Genomic DNA, 25,491 nt, shown 5'->3' with positions numbered 1-25,491 from the left:
AAAGCAGAGACAAAAAAAGCAACTGAGGGTGAGATTAGCTCTGAATAACTTCCTAAACTCAACTCAGGAACCTTTTGAACCCATTTGTAGATGAAGTCTGCAGTCCACTGCATAATGAGAACAATGCAAAGGCTGCCAAACTAAGAAATTCCCTTTCTACAAAGAAAATAATTTCCTCCCTCTGCTTGCTCTCCACTGGCAATTGAAGATCTGCCTTCCCCACCACCACCTCCTTTTCCCTGCAGCATCCCTACTACATTGCACTACCTATTCTTTTTAAGTTTTAATTTTTCTTTCTCACATTTGGAGAATGAAACTTTCCACATAAGAAAGGGAAAAAGCTAAAATTCTGTACAACAGAAAATTTACTGTGTTCCCACAGCATTCTTCTTCCATGCATCCCCATACAAGCATTAAATCAGGCTCAAATGGCAGTCGGCTGTCAAAATTTGTGCCGCTCTACGTGAGAAAATTGAAGACAGTCTTCTGCTCTGCTAAACAACCTTATGTTCTCACAATCCAGGGTCCCGCATCACTTAGAGTAAGATGGGAAAGGGTAAGGCTGGTGAGCTCTGTGCCCTACCACATGCATTAAGGATGACTTTATTGTTCATTTATAGCACATGAGATCACTTAACCCGGGCTGTGGTGTTTCCCGTCCCGCTGGAAAATATTCACCATCATTTGATTTGATTTAAAGAAAACAGAATTTTGTTTCATTAAATATATTTCTCTGAAAGCAAGCGTGAAACCTATTCCAAAAGCTTAGTTTTTCAGAGCAGGAATTGTGCCTGCTCATACAGGTAAGCTGGAGCTGAACCTAAGCAGGTTATTTCATGGAGCCGAGACCAACGTGATGGCTGCTCTGAGGAAGGTTGACATCCTCTTTGATTTTGCATCACTCTTCTTTCTGGGTGCTTTCTCACACTCTACTTATGCTAATAAGAATATCAATTACCAGCAAGATAATTCTTAAAAAGGAAAACCTAATCACCCTCTGAATAAATTCAGGTTGCTCTGCTGCAAACGGCAGAAGACTGACGCTGGATCAAGGCATCCCCTGAGCAGGAGGCTACTCTCTATCTCACATCTCACCTACTCCTCCTCTGCTGTGAGCAACACAAAGGGCACAGGGATGACTGAGGTTAGTAATGACTTCTGTTGTTGATTTTAAGCAAACATGAAAACATTTTCCTTCTACTTGCATGCAAAAAGGCATCGGAGGTATGTCGCCTAGGCAACAAAACTATTCATTGGAATTGGCCTTAAGTACTTAGAGTGTTTCCTTCCTCTCCAGAGAGTCACACTGAATTTACAGAAAAACATTGGTTTCTCTGAGAATTACAGTATATGATTCTGAAGGTGTCAGCACCGAGGTCATTGTCTACTGGAGAAAAGCTCTTTGTTACATGAGTTAAAGATAGTTTTCATGCCATCTGTGCAATGTTAATGACCTTGCAAGAAAACCCACCTTTTCAACTGTTCCTCTAGTGCCTGATTTACTTTTGGACAGTCAAAATTACTTTCATCTTTTTAACACTGGGGGCTGCATGGTTTTTGGAATTCTGCTGCAAGTAAATACATCCCTCATGTTGCTGCATCCGAAGAGAGGACCAGATCCTTCCCATCTATTCCATTCCAGGATAATTGCTTCCAGGTTTCTAACTCACCACTGAGACCAAGATGATCTGTGTTTGCAGTACAGGTTTATCGAATCAGGCCTTGGAGCGTTTTGAGCCATACCCCAACCAGGCTTTCCTACCTTTCCAAAGACAAGGTCTTCCATCCCATCACCAGGCAAGGGGAAGAGGTCAGACTCGCTCCCGGACTCTCTTTTAAGGACACCCTGTGACGAGGCACAGACGCTACTCAGCCCATCCTCCAAGAAATTCTCACATTCTGCGGGAGCAAAGCAGAAAGGGTTACGGTCTGATGCTTTCTGAAGCATCTACGCATACACGCAGTACATTCAAGGATTTAAAAGCAACAGTAAACACAGCTTTATAAATTGTGTTCACCTCCCAAAACCGTGCCTGCAGATTTTAAAGGAATTTATTCGAGAGTTTGAAACGCCTTTTTAATGCATCAGAGTACACGGTACGAACAGAAATTCTGCATTAAACAGCCATATATGCTTGTAGCTTGAGGTGCTGATAAATATGCTATATATCAGGTACCCCACACTAAGCATAACAGGATGTTTCACATCGATTGCAGCAACTGCAAAATTAGATTCATATTCAACAGATGTAGAAATATAACTTGATATTTGCTTTCTTTCTCAATTAAATCCAATCGATTCTCTCTAAATGCCTATTTAGAGGGAAATACTATTTCATTCCTTCTTTTATACTTCTCCCTGAAAAAAACACTGGTATGACTTCTATGGCCAGCTTTACTTTTTTAAGATTCAAAAATGCAGTGTCTTTTTAAATTCTGAAGCTTTCGTAACTCCTGACATTGATACATAAGCATATTGCATCTATCCTTCCTAAAATGCTTCCAGCTGTTTGTATCAGGGTGATGAGCAACGCAAATATAGACTACAGCCACCGAGAAAGCCCTTCCTTTCCAAAAACCTTAACAGACATGTATTTGCATCAGTAATGCCTGTATATCATTTCATTTGTTCAGCCTTCAGGCAAAGTATTAACGACAATTTTGGCAATAAGTGAACATTCTTTTCTCCCAGCTCAAAATATTTTCTGATTATTAGTATTTTTAAAAAAGAGAAAGGTGTTATTTTGCAACTCGCTTTAACTAAACAGATTCAAAACATGCTTCGCTCCCTGGAGAGGAGCCAGGACAATAAAATATTGGTTCACCCTTTAATTACACCTGACTAACTCCATCCCTGGCTACATCAACCTTACATATCAACACAATGACAACCACCTTTTTCCCTTCCCCATCTTTAACCTGCTCCTGAGAGCAGCTATGAAACGTGCCAGCCACAGCCCAGCTGAGGGGAGCAAGCCACTGTTGGGGGAATTAAAGTGAATTTATTGATGGGATCGGGCGCACCCCCATTTTGGGCACAGGGGAGCCGAAACGGGTCGGAAACCCCATTACCCTGCAGAGGAGTTTCCACACTGCAGAGAATTGGAAAAGCACTTATTGGAGTCAATGTGGCTGCTCCCCGGTCCCGTTCCCCTTTCGGTAAACCTGGAAAATCTGAACTGCTTTTCCATCACCAAAGGGGAGGAGGGAGGGGGAAGAGAAGAAGGGGGAGGGAAGGGTGGCGGGGAAAGAAGGGAAAGGCAAAGAAGAGATGGAGAGGCTGTAAGGGAGCGGGCCAGGGTGCTGGCCATCCAGCTGGCAGCCGGCAGAGCGTGTCCACAGCCCAGACTGAAAAACAAAGGGGCTCGAGCCACGTTCCAGTGGAAAATCAGCGGGGACGGTTCAGATGCGCCAAGGGATGGATACTTCACCCTGACGATAAATCATAAAAGGCAGCAAAAGGCTCTGCAGGAGCCTCCATGGGACAGAGGAGATGAAGCAGCAGGGAGGGATGATGAGGAGCAGAGTGATGAGGATCCACAGACCCCCCCAGATCCTCTCTTCCCTCCCTGCTGCTTCATTTTTGGTTGTTTGGGGGTGTCTTCCCCCCCCCCCCCCCCCTTTTCTCAGTTAGGACATTGGGTTTGTTTTCTTTGATTTAAACAGCACAGGCATTGCACAATGCTGAGCTCCGTCTCCAACACGCGTGACCTGGCGAGCCCCAGTGACAGCACTGCCATGGCACGGGGACTGTGACTCCCATCACACATCCAGCCCCGCTTGCTGCACACGCTGGACCGATAGCGCTGCTGTGCTTATCTGCTCCTCTCTGGGAGGTGCAGGTGAAAATACAGTGATGATGATAATACACTTCTGTGCGTAATATGGAGGCAAAAAAAAAATTACATAGTAAAGAGCCCTAGGAAGAAAATTTCCAAGCAACTCTTTTACGTACATTTTCCAAAGCCTCGTCTTCCAAGACAGAGCTGAGCCCTCCAATTCCATGCTGATAGCTGTGTATCTGCCACGCTCCTCCAGGCGTTTCATTTCAAAACCACTGACAGAAAACGAGACACTACGGTTTCTGGAGTTACCTTCTAAGATTTGAGGACTCTGTCCTTACAAGCCATTTCACCAGGATTATTCAGCAGGTGAAAAAGATCTAACTCCCTATCAAGTTGTGTATTTTTAAGTTAGGCACATTACGACAGCTGGTGGGTTTATTGCTGTTAGGTGTTGCCAGATTTTTCTTGCCCTCTCTACACTGCACAGCACCGCAGCGCAGCTGCATGTGCAATAACAACATTATTTCTAGAAAGGCCAGAACCTGCAGAGCCCGAGATCTTCCCACTGCTTCACTCCAACCAGAGAATACATTAAATCAACTTAAAAAACCTGCCTCTTTGTGCTTGTGTTACAGACATGTATTACTATAATTATTAACATATATTTGTATATACGGCTCCCTGATTATGTAATTTATATTTCTATAAGTATATTGCATTAGATAATGGATAAGTATCTAACTAGTACTGATACATATGAATACATGATGACAGATTTGGCAAGTCAAATGAGTGCATGTCATTTTGCAGCCAAAACGGAGAGCAATAACTTGTGCCTGGAGTGTAAAATTATCATACCAAGAGGCAACGAATTCAGGGACACAATTAGTAAAGAAACAACGTGGTGATACCGCAGGTTCTCCTGTAAAACACTCTTGAAACAGCTCTTCACTGTTCTAAACTATTCTAAACACAGGACTTTTTTTTTTTTTTTAAATAAAAAAGCGCTTATTTAAGTTTGATGGGAGCTAGAACTTCTACCTAGGTTGAACCTCTTGGGTCAGTTACCCAAATTATCCCTTCTTAGCCTACACTCTGAAAAGACTGGATTTGAATTTCACATTGACAGTCTGGGATTCAACCTGTTTTTCTTTCAAGTCTCTCAGACAAATGGAAGAAGATGCAGGTGAGACGCCTGCTCATAATGAGCAGGGCAGGGCAAGAAGTGTCCTCTCTATGAACAGTCCGAGCAAAGTCACTGTTCAGGGCCCTGATAAATTACTCTATTTGTTTCGAACATGCATAATTCAATGAAAGGAAATGCTTTTTTCTTATCTTGGACACCAACCCCTCTTTGAAACTTGCCCAGACAAGATTTTCTGTCCCAGTGGAAAAGCCAGAAAGCACCAGCCAGCACGCAGGGCTGGGAGCTCGGCATGGCTGGTGGGCAGGGTGTGGGAACGATGGCTCTGAACAGCCTTCCTGCTTCCTGAGGGCTGGAAATCATGGCAGCTTTGGGGGGAGGGGAAGGGGTGTGTGTGTGTGTAAAATCAAGCCACTGATTTAGATCTAAATATGGATTCAGGACTTAAAATTTCTGACTTCTTTTTTCTTTTGTTTCTTTTATTTCTATTATCCTTTTAGCTAGAACCCATGTCTGTGTCCCCCACCACCCTTTTCAAGTTGATTTAAGGAAAAAAAATTGTAATACTTAAGTACTTCAAATGCATAATTACTTCAGAAGGTGACACACCATACAGCTCACTGCAAGTCAAGTGCTACAACCATGTGCTCGCAATGACTCATCACAGATTCATTACACATTTTCTTTAGTTTATGTATTTTACCCATCAAGGCTAGGATGTCAAAAGTGAGAAGAAAAAGAAGGAAAGAAACGGTGAGGAGAACCGCAGGGCTGCTCGCCTGGAGCCACCACCGGCACGCTGCTCACCTGATGACTCCCGCGTCCGCTTGCGTTCCAGCAGGGAAGAATCGGGACATGGCTCCAGTGAACACCAGCTTTCACGGTTTATCTGAAAAACAGACCAGAGCAAATCAGTGAAAGGCCAATGTCCCTAATGTCCTCATCAGCCTCCTCTGCAATGCCGCTCTGCATCAACCAGAAAATATAGAGTTATGGCTTAATTTTGTCCCAGTAACAAAAACCTCAAGAGTAACTTATGGCTTTTTTTTTTTAGCATCACTAAACAAAGCATTAAAATATGCCAAAAAACTTTTACTTCTCCGTGGAAAGTATGATTTCAAGATGGCTCCAGCTCAAGGCAGGAGTTCAGAGAGAGGATGAGCCAGCATTTAAGCTACTAGTTGAGGACTGAAGAAACCTGGCTTCAGTCCTCACTTGTATTTGTAGCGGGACTGCAGGCAAGATACTCCTCTGCTTTTATGCCCTTTTATGCCTCAGTTCACTATCTACAGAATAAGCAATTCCTTACCACACATATTGCTGCAAAGATAATTACCTTAAAGATAGTAAGGTGCTCTGATACGTGGAAACGAGGGCTAGGGAAGTGCCCAGGTCACGGTGAGAACTGGAAGCACTTTGTGTTTGCATTAACTGGAAGGATGATGTTGTTAGAAACCCCCATTTTAACACTAAGATATATCACATGGTTTGTTTCAACATCAGCCCTTATCATCTCACCCTGTTCCTCACCCCTTCCACGACTTCCAGTCTTTCAGCAAGGGTGACTGATCTGCTCTCAGACTTTTCCCCCACCTGCTTCTGCTTTACTCTTCCTCACTTGGGTTGTGTTGTCCAACATTTAGACTCTGAAGTGTGCTGGACTATCCACAACCCTTGGCTCAGCCAACATAGGCTTCCCATCGTTTTTGTGTACAGCTGGTAGACTGGAACCCTCTTTGCTCTCTCTCCTTCAGCAGCTCTGCCGTTCCTCCTAGCCAAACACCTCTATTTGTCAAACACAAGCAAATCTCGCTTGGACAATCCCATGTCACAATATCCAGAGGTTGTTTCCCCTCCTGACCTGCGTCAACATACAGGATGTTGTATGTTACGTTGTAGCTAAAAAAAAGCCACTGAAACAGATTACTTTGTCAATTTTCTATGCCAACTATTTCTCCTACCCTCTCTTTGGTTCTCCTTCTCTCTCCTGAAATAACCTCCTTTTTCTTCTCTCTGTCAAATAGATAATTTTTGACTATCTACTTTTTGCTTCTGACCTGTCTTCAAATTTCCTCCACAATCCTGCTCTATTTTTGCAGTCCCTTGCTGGATTCTCACCCCCTCGACGTTCTCCTTTCTCCCATGTTATGAAATACACTGTTTTTTACTTTTTAGGTTTTTGTTGGGTGTTTTTTTTTTTTGTAATAAAGAAAAACCAAGGCTCTCCTACACCCTTGACCTGACTTGCGCTGCTTTGAATAATGACCCACATCCTTCTTCCCTTTCTTGCTGTGATCATAGAACTTGTTATTTGCAGTCGCTGGCGCTCCTCACCGCTCTGGCTGCATCCCCCTGCCCTTCAGGAGAGGGGCTCCTGCCAGCACCTCCGCTCACCTCCTGCTCACCACACCGCAGAGTCAACCTCTGCTCCCCCTGACCTGTCAGCTACTTTCTACAGCACGTTTTTCTTCCTTAGGCTTTGCCCTCCTCCATACTTCTGTGATGACAAAATGGGGTTGGAGGGGCCTTTGACAGGTCAGCTAGTCCCTTTCCATGCTCCAAGTCAAGCTCAAATATTATCTGAGAGGTCTTAATCCAACGTGCCCTTAAAATCCCCCAGCAGCAAGGATGCCGTGACCTTCCCCAGTCAGCAGCTCTTGCTGGGGGAGACAGGGAAGGGAAGGAGCAGAGCAGATCTGAGAGGGGAAAAATAAGCAAGAATCTCCCACGAGTGGCGAAGGAGACCTCGTGCTCTACCAGGGCCAGGTCTCAGGGTGACCTCAGCGCATGTCCCACATGGACATCCCTCCCCACCTCCATGCAATTTTACAGGCTATTTTTCTTAGATATGCATGCACTGATGTACACTTACTATTAGTTGCTCGCTGCCTCTGTTCATACATATGCATTATACACACAATCATCTAAGAACCCATTAGACCCCTATAGGTATGTACATCTATGATCCCATCCTTCCCTGCACCTCTACTCAATGCATCTACCCACACAACTGCTCGCCCGTCTTCTTTTTATATATATTACATATAAAATGAGATTATTACACATATATTAAGTGAGAGATGGAGAGAGGAAGAGAAGCAGTCTGAGAAAGGCTTTTGTAAGCAAATACTCAATGACTTCTTGTTTTTCAAACTGAGATAAAGATGATGAGTTTTAACTGTCACAAGGACAGTGGGTCACTGTTTGGCTTCTTTCAATGGAAGAAAGATACCCCCTGTTCTCAGCAAGGCTGAGAGGTATCTAACCATAGCAATTAAACTTCACTGCAAAATTTAGACCTACTTTTTAGCCTTAATAGAGCTGTAAAGTCAATAAATACCACATTATGACTGTAAAGTCAATAAATCTCATGTTAATATTCTCTTTTCTCCAGCCAAACCAGAATCTATTTTGCAGCACACAGTCTTACATTTTATTAAAGGCAAATCTAGAGGTTGAGCCTGAACACAGATAGGAGGACAAATGCAAATGTGCTCAAGTCGACTCAAATGAAGAAAGAACCCATTTCAGATACAAAATCAAGTTCTGCCTCCTTCTGCCTGGCTTGCACCTAACTCCTTCCTCGTCATATTGAGCCTGGTCCTCCTCACTCTTAAATCAATGTACCTCCATCAAATCTAAGGGAACTACTGATTTATACTGCTACTGACTATTGGAAATTGATAATTAAACATCCTGCTCAATAATTAGCAGTAAGAAAGCAACATATGAGAAGGTTCAAGCCTATCAGTTGGTTGGTAACAGAATAAAGTATATTAGGTTGAATTAACATTATATTTTTTCCTTTAATAGAACCAATTGAGTCATTCACTGAAAATGCATTATAGACATTGGCACTTTTTCAAAAAAGATGTGAGTATTTTTCCCATTACCCAGCCAGCTCTCTCCTCTGCCCTGTGACTTTGCCAAGTATTGAAAACGTCTGGTTTTTTTCTACTAAACAAGTAATGAGAGAATAACACTGAGATTTAAGGTGCTGCTTCAGATATACCTGATTATGTACAAAACAAAACATTAGGAGCTGAGTATTTATCTAGGTAGCCCTAATTCACGAATAATAATAATCATTGTCCTCATCAAAATACAAACAAAGGAAACCACTACTATACACAAGTATTCCATATGCCAAAAGGAGCCCAGACAGGATTTGAGGGAGGTCTACTGTGTGCTCTCAGGAAACTGGGTGGTCCACAGACACTCAAAACACAAACCCCGCTACCCACAGCCCAAGATGGAGTACTGGGCATCCCTCCTCAGCAACTGAATTCTGCTCGTATTTACTCAGGACTAGCGACTGCAGGTACAGACAATAAGGGCTGCAGAGAAAATACCATTTTAATAGCTCCTGCACATCAGGGGTTGGGGAATGCACCAGTATGAAGAAATTCTAAATGAGATTGTCTTGGGATATTGCGGACAAGTGTGCACTGTATGCAACAATATTATTCCTCCCTTCTTCCCTTAGCCTCCGTCTTGCTAAGAGAAGCCCAACAACAGGACCACAGGCTGGTGGGCACAGAAGGTAAACCCCCCACGCATTTTCTGCCTTGCCCACACATTACAGCCCATCGATTCTGGGCATCCCAAGTCTTTGCGGTGGGAGCAGAGGTTGCAGTGGTGTTCAAATGGCAGAAGGGAATATGAAACAGCCTCTGGGAACAGGGTTTCAATACACAGCTTTTGAAAAAACACCAGGAGAGAACCAGCTATTTTTCCATGCAGAAGTCTGAATCTGCTTATCTGTAGCTCAGACACAGAATGAATCATGGAAGCACATCCCCAGGCACCAAAAACTGAATCCCGAAGGATTTGCTGTTTGCCTGTGAAACACTAGCCGACTAAATGTCCAAAGAGGGCTTTAGGACACCAGCTGGAGTTGCAAGCAGCAGACAGTTTGATTGCTCTTTCTGGGCACACATGTATGTATTTCCTGACTCTCAGAGATGTCTTCCTGCAGACGCTGAATTTGAAACTTAATGTGACTTAATGCGTAAACCTCTTTGCAAAAGAGAAGGGTGGCGCTGGATGACCTGGGAGACAAACCGGACCGGGATGTCCTCCATCATACAGGAACGAAGAGTGACCCCAGCCTCTATTCCCTGGCTCTTCCTTCCTCTCCCCCTGCACGACAGTCTCGGCTAAGGAGTTCTCTAACCCCCTCGAGCGCTGATGGTCCTGTGCGTTGTGCCTGCCCATGAACACCAGAATCGGGACCTCCTTCGCATTAGGTATTTCAGAAATGTCTCCTGGCAGAGTGGCACAGCGGAGAGCTTGCTAGAAACACTTGCCTCGGGGGCCAGATGCTATCTCGTTCCCATGTACCTCTCCTACCTTTCCACCATGGAAAAGTCCTTTTCCTCTCCCTCTGGTATTATTAACTCTTCTTGCCTTCCATTTCACAATAAAGAAAACACGGTGACCTCTCAGGAAATCTTCTGCTATTTTAGAAGTTTGCGTTTGTCAGCCTCACTGGTAGCGGTATAAATCACATCTCCAGAGCAGAAGGAACCAGATGATTTTAACTTTCATTTCCTAGCAAATCTCTAGGGATTCATCTTCCCTCCATATTGTTTTAACTTTGTCCTAAATTTACAAGTTTCCATTTCTCTCCTTCCCCCCTCTCCCAACTTCCAGACTAAGTTCTACCTTGCAGCTAAAACCAGATACCACTGCACATAGGAAAATATTTAGCAGAGTAATTCTAGCTTGCTTGGTGTCTCATTAGGTACCTGTACACCATACTGACCAATAACTGGCACTGGAAAGACTTGAAATATCCACGGAAGAACAAAACCAGAAAACAACCAATACTTAAATTCAATTAAAACTGATTTTTTTTAATAATCAGGAATGATACAATGATTTTTTTTTTTTAATTTTTAATGCAAATCTTTATTCTCTAGGAACTACCTGTTGCTGAAAATTTCCTGTAGGATAGTTTTCACTGGAATTCAATGTTTATTCTGAACAACTTTTAACTTTACAATTCCAATTATGATGGAATTACCCAGTTGCCTCTAATTCCTGAACTAGAAACTAAAGCAACAGTTGATTCCCCCTCTTCACAAAAACCACCTCTCAAGATCCCCCAAACCTCTTTCAAAAGGACCATGAGGGATGGAGCACCTGGGGAAGGAATTTCCCGTCTTCCTTCAACAGACATTGATGCCACAAACCTCAATATACACAAAACACACACTAAGAGCAAAAATCACTGCTTTGTCAATCAGCCTGCCAGTCAATATTAAGAGCAGACATATATTAGTTTGCTTGCAAATTCCATATTTATTTGTGGTATGTTTTTTTTTTGTAAACTCCCTGTGTATTTTCTTAGATTTAGCGTTAGGGGAAGGTTTTACCGTGCAGATGAACACAAAAACAATTCTCCAACATATGCTGAAAGGGACAAGTGACAACACTTGCATTTCCACAATGATTTCTACAGAGATTTATCTTACAGCACCGTAAATATGCTACATTGAGCCTTTTGCCTTTACAGAATTGGTGACACCATATCAGGACAACATTTTTTCAAGGAGGTCCAAAGTGACCTCGTTCTCAGCAACAAGTGAGCAGTGCCACAGAGAACTACACTGAAGGATTACACCAGAAGAGGCTCCTACAACCACAGGACATTTTAAATGACTGAATAAATTAGCACTTTGTGGTGTAAGAGCAATGCTGAATTCCTAGAGTACACTTTTCCCCCTGGCAATGTCCCAACTGGGGAAAGGAACGTGTGCCCCAAGAACATTTTCCAGCCCTTGGCACTGGAATGTCCTCCACCAGCAGAATTAAGAGTCCTGGTAACAACAAAATTTAATAAAGCTTTAAAAATAAAAGCAATGGCTTTGCATAACAAACATTTCTTGACTAACATAGGAGCAAAATTCCCACAGACATGTATGTGCCTAAGGTGAAAATATATCAGTTTTATTTAAGTTATCCTTCCAGTTCTAATTCTACATGAGACACAAGCAGAAAAACACAGACATCATCCACATCATCATAAATACACTTCTCTCCTCTTGTCCCTTCAATAAACAAACCAGTGCAGACAGGTGCAGGATTATAGCGCAGAATCATTTTAGGGCCGCAAAGTTTGATGAGACGCTGCATGCCCAAGATCTGAGGATGGTACTTCCCTCAGAAGAACCACCCCAAAGAAGAAATGAACATGCTTATGTGTCAAATAACCAAAAACATGAAACAAGAAAAAGCTTTATAAGTATGATAACACACAGTGGAAGAAACCTTAGTTTCAGTTAATTTGAGGACCTTCCCCACGCACTACCAGTTTAGGATGCTGCAAATTGCACTTTGCCTTAGGTGGGCAGGATTCATTCCAGAGGATCTTCTCCGGCGCTCGGGTAGCTACAAGAGAAGCCTCTGCCAGGGAGCAGAACAACTAATTGATAACACTGCCCCTTTAATTTCAAAATGCCTTAATTATTTTTATAACATTGGGCTGGTCTTAACTTCAGGAATAATGTTCTGATCTTTAAGTGGAAGCTGAATGGGATCTGTTCATCTGAAGAGCAGCTAAATCAAACCTCGTTTCCCCAGTTATGAAAAAAAAACTTACACCTTCTGCCTACACTTAACAGTTTGAGCATTCATGTACAAAGGTGAAATGTAGACACAGGCAAGGAGCAATTATGAAACATTTCCAGTTGCAATTGCTCAGTCTCCCATTCTCAAAGCGAGCCCATTTCTTATTTGCCAACTCTGCAAAGCACAGCCTGTTCATCCAGACTTGAACGCCTGTCTAACTTCACATGTATTCGCAAGGTGCCAGCCAGTGTGGTTTCCGTATTCTGTCCCTAGATAGCTATATTTGTGGTAGCAGGCACAACATAAAAATGGGATCGGGCTGCCAACTCACACATGGGCACACTGAGACTTCCCATTTTGGGTCTTGGAATAACATAGTGCAGACTGCTTTACCCTGCACGTAGCTGCCCAGAGCTCGGCAAATTGTTGAAACAAGCAGATATCCAACATGCCCCACATCATCTCCCTCCTCTCCTGCAACGCAATTTTGGCAGGAAACATGACAGCAAATTTCTATGCCATTTCTGCATCATCCAGGCTTCCCTGTACAGTGACAAATCACTATGCTCAGTAACCAAGTTCATCACGCTCACATTGTTGCACCAGCAAAAAGAGCCTCAGTAAAGATGAGGTCCTGCCTCCAATGCAGAGGTTAGGAGACCGAGTTACCCACTGCCTCTTGCTTTTTCATACGTGGGGAGGGAGAAGAAACAATGCTAAAGCTAAAAATAATTGTGTGCATCAATGCCTAAGATGGCTGAGGTTTTTCTTTTTCGTAACTTCACAAACCACTGTTTCAGGCACAATCTAAACATGGAAAATTTGAGCCCCACCACAGTGACCCTTCAGAAGACACGTGCATTGCAAAATAGTTGGTATGAACCAAAATTCTTTTGCAGCTACATCTAAGAATGGTTGCCAATCAACGCAGATATAATCCCATCTATAAACATTTAGTAACAGAAGCGACAAGATCTTCTCTGCTCACAACTTTTTCCAGTTGCCCTTCTCCACCAGCTGTTATTCTTTCCTATGTCGTGATTACCAAGTTCCCTGTCTTAAAAGGAAGGAAAGAACACATTCATCTACCACTCAAAAAGACAGCTTGTCTGAGGCAATCTGTAGGCCAAACTGAGAGCTGTTCGGTGCTTCGCAGGTATCTTGTTAAAAGTTCATTCAGATCAAACACTCCTAGTGGACCCTATTTGGGTTTGCTTTTGTTGTAAGGATAATTTACTTGCTTTTCAGTACTTGACACTTAAGAAACCCTGTCCTCTTAACTCACCAAAATACGATGACCCAGATAAGGTACAGTTTTATTTAAGTATTTTAATTAAAACCAAACCCAGCAAAACCCCCCGCCCTCCAGCTCCCTCATTAAGGGTCTGATCCAACTCCCATTAACGTCAAGAGATGATCTGCCACTGACGCACTCTAGTGCTGGCTTGGATCCCTACATCTCCAAAACTTCATTTCATCTATGAGTTATGTTATAGGAACCAGCTAAAACATGAAGAATGACTACAAAGTGATTGTAACTATAGCTGTCACTAGCACCCTCCTTACTTTAAACATCTGCGGCCTGTGCGGCCTGTGTTCGGAGCAGCAATGCGTGCACACACGCACACATATATGGACACTGAGTCACTTGCAGGAACAGACAGTATAACCCACAGCTTTGAAACTCAATTAGGAAAATACTAGTGGGAACTAACAAGAGCCACATTTTGTTATAAAATCTAAGCTTTGCTGAACAAAAACTAATTTAAGGAACCGATGACATCAGAAATACTGAAGTCAGATAATTATAGTGAATTACATTTCAACCCAGGCATCTAGATATTCTTTATAAAGAAAAAGATTGTTTTATACAATAGCAACTGAGGTTGTCAGTGGTACCAGGTCTTTGCCCAAGAATTATTAAGCAGTTGTTTCACACGAGTAGTGTGTGTACAATATGTCTACATTTTTAAAATGACTCATAGGGTGTCTAGAGATTGAATGCCATGGGATTCAATCCACAACCAGCATCATTAACATGAGAGTTCAAAAAACAGTCGACAAAATTGAGTTGGTAGGGAAAACAAGTTATGGTTATTTGTGTCACTAAAAAACAAAGGATACACTCAAAGAAAAATATTTTTATTCCTAAACAGTGCAAGTTATCAAGTGCTAGGCTTATTTTAGTGCAGATTAAGTAGAACAAGAATAATCTCAAAATAAAACTTCTGTGTTCTTGACTCTGAAACAAGGACACGAAGCAAAAACCATGAAAAAGGAAGCCACATGATCATGCAGAAACCAAGTACCTCAGCTAAGAAAAGAGAAGAGAGAAAAAGGGAGAGGGGAAGAAAATGCTCTTCCAGGAGTTCAGATCCCTAAGTTGGGCTGTGTCTTGTAGTCTCTCTGGCTGCTTTCCGATTTCCATCCACTTTGCCAGGAAACTGCTCAAGCTCCAAAAAGCTGTTACGGAGACAGGACATTCCCAGACTGCCACTGTGCCATTTGGTGGAGCACTTGCTAATTTTAGATTAGAGGAGGAACATACTGGGACAATTAGCCAGAAGTCACCCCTGGCTCTAGCTCCAACCCATCTTCAGATGAAACTCACACCCAAACAATAAGACCAACAGCAATACCCTTCAAACACAAACAAAAAACAGAGGCAAAGCAGGGTTCACCATGCCTTTTTTGGCAGAACACATCTTACTGAGGACACGTGCATTTCAACCCCAAAAGCGACCACTGGAAATGAAAACCCTTTGCCGAACAGCACCTTACGCAGAAAACATCACATGCCACAAGGATATCTGGTTGCAGTGATAATATTTGGCATGAAATGGTTTGACAGCACTCAAAGCCATCTCCGTGCTGAAGGACAAGAGCTCTTCCACCTGTTCCCCCTCTTTGCACCGTCCAGCTTGGGCGACGGGTACAGCGCGGAAGAGAGAGACCCGTTAGAGATGGAGAAAGGAACCTGTAAGTAAGTGTACACAAACATCATACCTTTAACAACACAACATCTACAGTCCTGTCCACCTTGGAAATGTCGCACAGGCTGTATCGCCTCTTATGGCGTTCGTACATTTTGTCCAAAAAGCCGGGAGTGGAGGAGCAGAGCCCACCATGAACCCCGGGCTGACCACGGCCAGGCGCGCTCCACACCTCTCACGTACGTGCTCGGAGGAGTCCCCGTGTCTCCGCACACCAGCCTGTCCGAGGCTCTTAACAGGAAAAAGAAAATCCCAGAGCTGCGACCGGCTGATAAAGTCTTCTTGGAACAGATTTGCTTATACAGGCAATGCAGGAACTTATAGCAAACAAAAGATATTTGAAGAGAGCTTTATACATATAGGACGTTGGGTTTTTTTTGCAACTGCTAAGAATGGTATCAGCCTTCCTGTTATAGTAATAATAATAATAAAAAAATGTTTTTCCAGACAACTTTGATATCCAAAAATCACCAGAATGAAAATCCTGCCCCAAAAGAGAACAAAAGCCAGATGTGTGCAGCAGGAACCCTGACGCTCCGGGAGGGAAGGCAGAAGGTAGGCTCAGCCACGACGGGTCTAATTCAGGAAAAAAAGAACAAGAAAAAAAAGCGCCGATCACTGTATCCAACGTGAATACTGTCACCAATGTGTTTGTTTTTTCACGCCCTCATGCACTGAAAGAAACAACAACAACAAAAAATACTTTTCTCCTTTCGAGTCGATCCACTGTTCACCAGACAGGAGGGCTCGGGTTTGCGTTAAGTTTAAATTTCTAATGACAGCACAGGGCAAAAGGAAAGAAAATAATGAAATAAAGCCACTCCCCTCCTGATTTGGGCTGGGACGTCACTTGCCTTTTCAGTCCCGCACCACTCTTCTCCCAGCTTTCAAAATTTCTTTCCAGGCAGTTGTGGGAGCATGATTCATCTCTTCAGAGAGAGGGAAGAAAAAAAAAAAGGGGGGGGGGGGGGGGCGGGGGGGAAGAAAAAGCAGCAGCTTTTCTTCCCTTCCACCTCTGGCTACAGGCACTCGGTGTATGTTTGCTCAGTCCAAAAAGCGACTGAGAAGTAAACGGATGTGTTTTCATAGAGGTAAAAAGACTTTTCCCTCTCCCCCAGGCCAGGTGAATGAAAGACAACTTCAGGCTTACACTTCCCCAAAACAGGAATGGAAACTTATGATTTAATCAGTGCACATGGGGTGGGGGAAGGAAATCAGCCATTTGTTTTGTTTGTTTGCAACAGAGAGCAAGAGATTTCAGCAACTTGCTCTACAGAAAATACGATTTTCCCTCTTTTATTCTAGCCTGAAAGGCAGCGCTTTTTTTTTTTCTCTTTAAAAAAAAAAAGAAAAGCTAAAGTTTTTTCGTCTTTCTAATGCCGGGCCAGTCCAAGCGTCTCTCCCCTCTCAATAGCTCATTCACATCAGCTGGGCCCTGCATGCACACTGCCACATGGTTTCCTGTTTTCAAAGTGCCCCCTTGCAGCCCCCTCCGCTTTCCACCCCACCCTGACCTCTCGAGGGATGAAATCTTTCCATACTTCCCTGGCTTTAGACATTCTCTCATTCACTGATTCAAAAGGGAATGGGGGCGGTTTGAAAAAAAAAAAAAGAAAAAAAAGAAAAAAGAAGAAAAGGGAAAGGGGCGGGGGGGGGGTGTCTGTGGTTAGGAGTTTGTAGCGAGCAGAACTTGCTTTTTTCCTCGGTAGAAAAGCTGGAAACACAGGAATTGCTAATCCTGTGTTGCAAAGCAGGAAACTCAGATATCGGAAATGGTGCTTATCAGCCCAACGTTTAATTGCAGATCTCCAAAAGCCATCCTCTGCAGTGCCGGGTGAACTGGCCCACCTCCTGCTACTGGGATTCGCTCCACTCGTGGAGCTTAGTTAAGGGTTTGTAGGTCTTTTCATCCAGCCCCGCAGGGTGACCCAAGTCCCCTGGTTGTATGAGGCGCTTTGTAACCACCAGCTCAAGCTCTGGCAAAGGTGACTCAAACCCTGCAGCCCGCCAAAACAGATTAAAAAAGTGAGTTTTTGGCATTTGCATGCAAGATGAGTCTTCCAAAGGAGGTCTAAACTCATCTGCTGCGATCGGGCACTCCAGCTCCTCTCTTTCCAGTGCTACCCAGTCTTCCCATCACCCAAAAACTTTGCACCAGCAGCCTGCCTGTGAATAACACAGGAGGAACTGACTCCCCGCTGCGCCTGTGTGGTAAAACACCGAAGAACGGGAATTTACAGAAACACAAAGTACTATTTTGGGCTCTCCTGGTTCTAACACCCCAATCTGTACAGTCAGGTTACACAAAAGCATAATTACCCTCTAAACTTAGAAGACTCGGTAAGCAAACTGAGAAGGGTGTCTTTTCCTAAGACTACAGCATGACTCGGTGGCACAGTTGCCAGCCACCGATCAAAGGTCCACCTTTGGGCATTGTGCCACGAACATGTCCTATGCACTGGAGTGGGCTGGGGACTCGCAGTGGATCAGCTCTTCCCAGTAAGTGACACAGGTATGCTCTTACCTAGTCAATGCGAGGTATCTCCCCCCACTTTCATTAGGCTCCAGTCTCTCCCTCACAACCCAAAGCTTCATCTCCACCACATCACCAGCTGAACTGAGGAGGATCTCCTCTATGAGGCTCCCTTGCAGCTTCAATCCTTGGCTCAAGATCTCAGCCAATGACTCTATTCTCAACAACAAGCGGAGCTTCTGCTTTCAGTATTAGGATACACATGAAATGTGGTAGTACTTTGGGGACTTTCTGGAGCCACCAGTTTTCTCCACAAGTAATGAATCCCAGCAATCATGTGCCTGTCGAGATGAGGAATCAGAAATGGCTGTGACAGCATTCCAGCCCTTCAAACACTACCATAAAAGGCCGGGATTTCCTCAAATCTAAATTTGTAAGACAGGAACCTATAAACAAAGTGTGTGAACTTAGTTCAGGTATCGGAATTTGCAGCAGTTGCTGTACTTCGATGATACTCTAATGTTTTGTTGTGGGGCACCCATATTTTTTTAACTGAAACAGCAGTTTAGATTGGTCTGAAAACAACCTTATGACGGCTGCTGGTATATAAGGCTGAAATTTATCCAAACGGCAGCTGCACAGTTCTGTCAAAGCGCTCCACATAATGCGCCTCACCTTTGAACCGCAGAACCCCTCTGGCAGCCAGATGATGTTCAGCTGCAGGGCTCAAGCAATGCCCACCTTGCAGGAGACTGCCACGTGAGCGTCACTACTAACTGCGAGAGGATGCTCCACAGAGATGTGACAGGTCTGACTTGTGGCTGCATCAACACCCAGTCTTTTGTGGCTCACGTTATCTCACCCTTCCCTACAGGTAAGGAGAAACGAGGAACATCTCTAGGCAAAGGAGGCGGGAGACGCACTGGGAGATGTGTAACCTTCGTAGCAGGAAGTCAAAAAGAGGAGGCCAATTTTTCTGAGCTATGCACGTGCACCTTGGTACGGCCAAAAGCCACAAGTATCCCAACGCATGCCTTCATGGGACAGGAGGGAATGGAAACTTCAGGTGGAAGACGCTGGCAGGCAGCAAGAGCTGGCTAGGGAAGGTGCCAGGCCATGCCAGGCAGGGTGACTCTGGGCACAGGATGTGTCCCAGGACTCAGTACACGTCCATGCTGTACCTGTGAATCAAGACGATGACCTGTCTCCCTCCATAATCATTTGTCTTGATCTAGTGAGGCCACCAACTGATCTCTTTGGACTCCTCTACACCTTCAGCCACACAGGGAAATAATCAACACAAACAAACCAACCAAAAAAAAATATACCCCTCTATCCGTTCTCTTTTTCTTTTCAAATTTAAGCTTCTAAATCCCTAATTTGTTCCAAGAGTTTTCCTGTGGTTATGTTCCTGACTCACAGCCAAGATCAGGAGGCCAGTGACGACTACAGACACCCAAAGTCCATCTCATCTTCATTTCCAGACTTTACTGTTGCAGTGGGGGGAGAAACGTAATATAAACAAACAGAAGATAATACGCCAGACATGCTCCCCCCTGGGAGCCCATCACTCTCTTCCCACGTTAGGTGGGGCTTTTGCTGCATTGTTTCAAGCTAGAAATCTTGCCTTGCACACAGCCTTATATACACACAGGCACGCCGAGCAGACGCAGAAGACGGACTCAGCCCGGACGAAGCAGAACAAAGGCTTCCAGTCTCTTTTGTCCATCTATTTAAGGCAGTCCCTTGAATGCCATACACATTTTTACACACTATATAGTATTTATGCTCAGAAACTCACTGCACCAGACAATCGGAGAATAAAAATTAAATAAAATCCCCCCTTACTCCAACGAGTAAATAATTCTTTTTTTTTCTGCGAGCTGCTCAAAATGGAGCGGAGACAGGAGCAGCAGCCCAGGCCACCGGCTGCTGATGCGACAGTTCTGGGCTCCTTATTGAAAACATCTGGAAGCGCTGAGCAGCTTTGTGCAGACAGGAGTTTGAAACTATCCAATCGTTTCATATCCAAACCAAAGTCCAGCACTGCGGATTTCAAGGGAAGGAAGGGGGGAAGGCGCTCGATCGCACCATATGATCTGTAACTCATCCAGATAAAACTCCTCCTCCTCTACCCGCTAACAGACCTCTTAATGACAAGGAAATCATGGTTATTCTGAAACAGACTGCACTATTGTTATCTGTTTCAAATTACTTTTGCCATATTGTTATGAAACACTGAAAATGATGCAATCTGCAGAAATACTCAGGCGTATTAACTTTTTAAACTGCGGCTCTGATAGGAACTAATGGAGCAGTAGATGAAAGGAAAAAACTCTCCGTGTCTTAAGCAAGTCAAAACCCACTTTTGGGCACTAAACACAGGAGATAATAAATTTGTCAGACAGTAAGAGAGGAGAATTACAATTTTAATTACTCTTTTCTTAAAAGAAATAAACTTTTTGGAAAGGGTTTTTAAAATTTTGTGTTTCTGGCTCTTGCGAGGATAGACAAAACAAACCCCTTTCTTCAAAAAACTAAATAAGGCAAAGGAAATCTGCACTCTAATACTGCAAAGCCTGTACGAGGAGCACGTCCAATCTGGAAGGGAGCACACATCCATCGTGCCTGCCGGGAGGCAGGTCAGCACCCGCGCGAGAAGAGACTGAGTCGGACGCTCGAACGTGGATTTTGTAGATGCCCAGGCAGTTGCTGACTGCTAGCGAGCACTCCCGCCGCAGACCTTGGTAAAGAGCCCTAGATATTAGATAATGCACTTCTCATTCTTGCAAGAGCATCGCAAGACAAAGCCGAGTTTTGTGACCGACTCGCTCCCACCCTGCCTGTCCATCCGCATTCCTGCGGTGGCACTTTGGTGCAGGGCTGCATCCCTCCGGCTGCAGCACGATCCACCAGCGCCCCACCGAGCAGCATCCTTTTCGATGATTTTGGATTCCACTGTGAGGCAGGGCATGGAAAGAAGAAGAGTCAGCAAGAGGGACGTGGACAGCCCCTGTGATGAGATGTCACAGGGATCCCATCTGTGGCAGGTGCTGCGCTGCTGTAAGAGGAAAGCTCAGCAGTGCAGGTGACAAATCTTCACAATCTTGGTCCTAAAATACCTCAACTTTCACCAACCTGACTTAATCCTTGGGGCAAATCTTCCACAGTACCACCACAAGTTTTACTCTCCAGCCTGGGCAGCTCAACTCTCCTGAAACTTCCCTATTTAAATAATTCAGATCTTCAAGCAACGAACAGGAGAGAGACATTTCATTGCAGAGCAATGCTTTGGGTCGACATGACCGAGCTGAATTTTATATCCAAACAAACCACCATAAAGCTGCAGCCTGCATTCGAGCTCAAAGACATAACCGTCTAATAAACAGCTGAAGAACCACAAAGGAGGAACGAGAAAGGCTTGGAAAGCTGTCAGACATACAGACACACAGAGTGCGTGCTTTGAGAAAATACAAAAACACCTTGAGAGACCTTCAGTCATTTCCTGACCTTCCCTTTTCTAATATTTCTCAGAGACTTGGTGTACATTTCTCAGGAACTTCTGTTGCCCAAATAACCTTTGGAAAAATGCTGAAGCTTTGCTCTTCCACGGAGCATGCCTGAACATCCTTCCAGAGGAAGTCAACTGCCTATCCTACTGCTCCCAAATGGCTACAGCAGAAACACATCCCACGCAAGAGATCAGCAACCCCTCAGCTGACTTTATATCACTTTGCAACATCTAGTTCTGCCTTTACCAAAAATAACCGCAAAACAAGATGTCTGGCTGGCTGAAGAGCTGTGGGATCTTGGACCACGCCACATATATTTATTTAGCATGTTATGGGAGTTGAGAGAAATACTTCTTTCTGTCAATCACTGGACATGTTGTTTCACCCTGTGAATTCCAGCATCCTGAAAACGGGGAAAGGAAAATAACGAGTGGATACAGTGGGAACAGTCCCCAAAACAGGCTGTCAAGGAGCACCTGAGCTACGACCCACAGAAGCAAATCAGCCTCACAGAAGCAACCTGTGCTGCACATCCCCGCGTCCTCCGGGACTCGGGCTGCTCCCATGCTCAGACACTTCCCATCAGGGCATGGGGTCTAATTACCTACAGATGGGTAGAAATGCAAAAATATTGGGGTCTCATAAGAAGTAACACAATTTTCAGCCAAGACGTCTGGATGGGAGATATTGCTTTGGTATCACAGCTGGCTCAGCCCAGCCTGAAGCTGCTGCCAAAGGGGGGAGTCAGAAACAACTTTCACTTTGACCTCATCCAGTACTAAAGCTGGTCATGTTAGCTTAGCTTAGATTTCCCTTCATGTTTTTCAGTCACTGGTAATGAACGTGCGAATTTTGCATGCACACAATGAGCAATAATATTTGCTAATTATGGTGATTCAAGCTTCCTGCTCTAAAGGCAGAATTACAATTTCTGGGATCTGGAAAGATAACGATATAAATAAAAGTATTTAAAATAGTGACCTGTATTTACCGTTTTCAAACCATCGTAAACATTACACAAGCCATTTGCAATTGGTTTGCACAGGGTATCCACCAAATATTTAAAGGCCCGCTCAATCCACACTAAACCCAAAAAAGCAATGTCTAATAACTCATCCTACAGAGGATATAAGTATGAGACCATTGCGTTTGTCCCAAATGCAAGAAAAAGGGGACGTTTCATTATCTATAAAGTTCACAAATGCAAAACTGGAAGGAATATTTCATTTTTATACCATGCATAATAAAAAAGCATGTTCTGACATCACTGGGATAGATAGAGGACATAAGAAAGTATCGATTTGCACAAATAAAAACAGATGCTCCACTATTCCACAGTAACAAATTCCAGAAACAGTAAAGCCTTACAGCTCAAGGTATGAGGTTAAAAATTTGCATGAGTTTTTGTGGAAAACGGACCACCCCACATTTGTGGACTGCAGGAAACATCACCTTATCTTCCAAAATAACAGTGCGATACCCATTGCCACCGGCACAGCACAGGAGCAGACAGGCATCGCCTGAGCCCCTCTAGGATGCCTCGCCGTAGTAAGAGATCGGTTCCAGGACATGCCTGGTGGATGTTTCTATCTAAAAGATTTATGTATTTAGCTAAAAACAGGGACAGGATAGCAGATTACACAGATGAATTGGCGGATAAAACCCAACAAAAGTGACGTATGATATCAGTAAGTAAAATTAATAGACAATATAAAAATGACACATCTCGAGCTGAGGAAATTATTCAACTTTTACCATTCTTTTATGCCTCCAGTTTAAGCTACTGTAATCTAATTGAAAAACAGAGAAGGGTGATTCAAATGAATAAATCATGCCAGAAAATGATTCAGCTTCCCTCTTTTTTTTTTTTTCTCCTTTCTTTCCCCTTTTAATTGAAGTCCCTGAGACTCAGCCCTTGGGAAGCCCACACGACCATGTATTGTCCTGGCCGGGCACTCTGTCAAAATGGAAAAAGTTATCTCTTCTTTCATCTTGTAACTTCAAAATCTGGGAGGTGAAGTGGTGGGAAAGCAGAGCACTGTACAAAGGCACCCATCATATTTCCAGGTCAATTTTTTTGCTTGGCTGCTAATGAAGGCAGGGGATTGAAGACACTACGGTATTTGTTTTGCCCTTCCAATTTTCTGTTTGCTTTGTGGGGAGGAGGATCTCAGACCGACCAGTAACTGAGATGCTCTGAGTGCGGCCAAGCCCCCCTCTCCCCAGCAATAACAGACACTTCAGCTCACTCTCCTACCTACACTCGCATCCAACCAATATTTTCATGCCCTCTCTACATGCATTTGGAAACTTGAAATAAAATCCAACACAAACTTTGAGAGAAGGCATTTGGATTCCAGCTCCTGCCTGGGAGGTCTGCTGTAGGACCACATAAGTGTTCATTCGCTCACTGTTTTATCCGTTTCCCTGGTAGTCCTCTGTAAAGAATATTAAACAAACATGTCTTTACAGCTCAAGAGCCCAGGAAAGAATGTTGACCTTGTGGAAGAAACCTGTTTTTACCAATTTTTGCCCCGCTTTTATCCCTCTGGTCTAAAGGTGTCTGTGCAAGGGTAAGGATTCATCAAGTCCACAAAGCCACCGTTAAGCACTGCGATAGCAGTACGTGCTAAATATGTTCTACTCTTTAGCCCAATTTTAGAAAATATTCCTAAAGGAATTTCAGGACATAAAACGTATGTCTAATTAACAGCCAGATACGTGGAAGCATCGTCATTAGTGAAGAATTTTCTCAACCGTTGACACTGCTCCAGAAAAATAATAAAATATTTCTAAGGTTATAAACTAACATATGCTACATCTCCTCTACCAGCTTTTCAAAGATCCCCTTATAGTAACATTTGTTGTTGCAGGGATAATTCCTAACTGGAGTAGCGGATCCAAACCCTGCTCGCATTCCTCTCCACTCAGTTAACGGTAGGGAATGTCCCTGCAAACACTGGGAACGTCAGGCCAATACAGGTGTTTTAGGAAAACTGTAGCTGCTGGGTTTTTGTGCTCCCCTCTCTCATCCCCACCTGCCACAGCTGCTGCATCTCCATACACCTAACAGCTCTAATCAATAGATAAACAAACAAATTTAAGCCAATGGCTAAGATAGCTGGGGACAAAAATGTCAAAACCCAGCATTTGTTATATGTGTGTAAGCCTTGCAATTTCCCTGAGTTACCCCTCGGACTCGGGCTGTCCCAGGAGCTGCAGAGGTCACCATGCTGCAGATAAGGGAAGTGAAGCATCTGGAATTTCTCGCCAGTGACTACAAGGAAAGGGTTGGTTTTGTTTTCTTAGGAAGAAAGGGGAAAATGTTCTGGAGCTCTCTCTGGAGGCAAAAATCCAAAACATTTACAAGACTCAGAAGCAAGAAAGCTTGAAGATAATCAGCAGAACCAACGCCAGTTCAATCAAAGTAAACCGGTAACAGCAACTGGGAGGAGTACAGATTACGCAGCATCGTTCTGTAGAGAAGAAATATCCTTTCTGTTATGCAGTGGTTAAATAATTTAACTAGAAACCCCTTCTATTCCAAGTTAGAATTGCTGACTGCTCAGCTAGTCATTTTGGCTATTATGTAGCATTAATCTCTGCTGTTTCTGAAGTTAGCCTTTCGGAGAAAAAAGGCAACTTCAAAACATGCAAAAATTAATGAAAGCCATATGTGGGATACTGTCATTATTCCATGTTTATAAGAGGATCAGGTTTTGTTAAATGGGCTTATTTAATGCAGACGCATAAGAAAAAATACCCAGCAAAAGATCTGAAAGCTATTGAAAGAAAAATATTTTCTTTGTTAACCCAAACAGCCGGTAACAAGCAAAAAGACACAATTTAAAATAAAAGCCACTATATATTTTGGTGCAACTTTGTTTACAGCTTCACTGACAGCTTATAAAGTTCTCCTAAGTAGAGAAATCTCTCCTAGATGTATTTTACCCTTTTGACCCTTTTCACCCCCATACCGTATTTAATCTGGGACAACCTAAAAATCAAT

The 25,491-nt window shown here is 43.6% G+C and overlaps 1 protein-coding gene across 8 annotated transcripts in view; it reads right to left on the bottom strand.

Annotated features, from left to right (window-relative positions):
* Positions 1 to 25,491, bottom strand: part of AKAP13 (A-kinase anchoring protein 13) — a 222,893-nt gene that overhangs the window by 59,947 nt on the left and 137,455 nt on the right. For 7 of the 8 annotated variants that reach the window (XM_064456196.1, XM_064456197.1, XM_064456194.1 and 4 more), the window contains 2 exons: positions 5,737 to 5,818; positions 1,763 to 1,899 (listed from right to left, as the gene is read on the bottom strand). In XM_064456196.1, coding sequence (XP_064312266.1) covers positions 1,763 to 1,899; positions 5,737 to 5,818 — 219 coding nt within the window. Of the gene's footprint in view, positions 1 to 1,762; positions 1,900 to 5,736; positions 5,819 to 15,510; positions 15,891 to 25,491 lie in introns of those variants that run through there. The other variant, XM_064456200.1, reaches the window with a different exon arrangement.

The sequence above is a fragment of the Phalacrocorax carbo genome, chromosome 7, assembly GCF_963921805.1.
Source record: "Phalacrocorax carbo chromosome 7, bPhaCar2.1, whole genome shotgun sequence".
NCBI lineage: Eukaryota > Metazoa > Chordata > Aves > Suliformes > Phalacrocoracidae > Phalacrocorax > Phalacrocorax carbo.
This window is presented reverse-complemented; position numbering and strand designations above follow the sequence as displayed.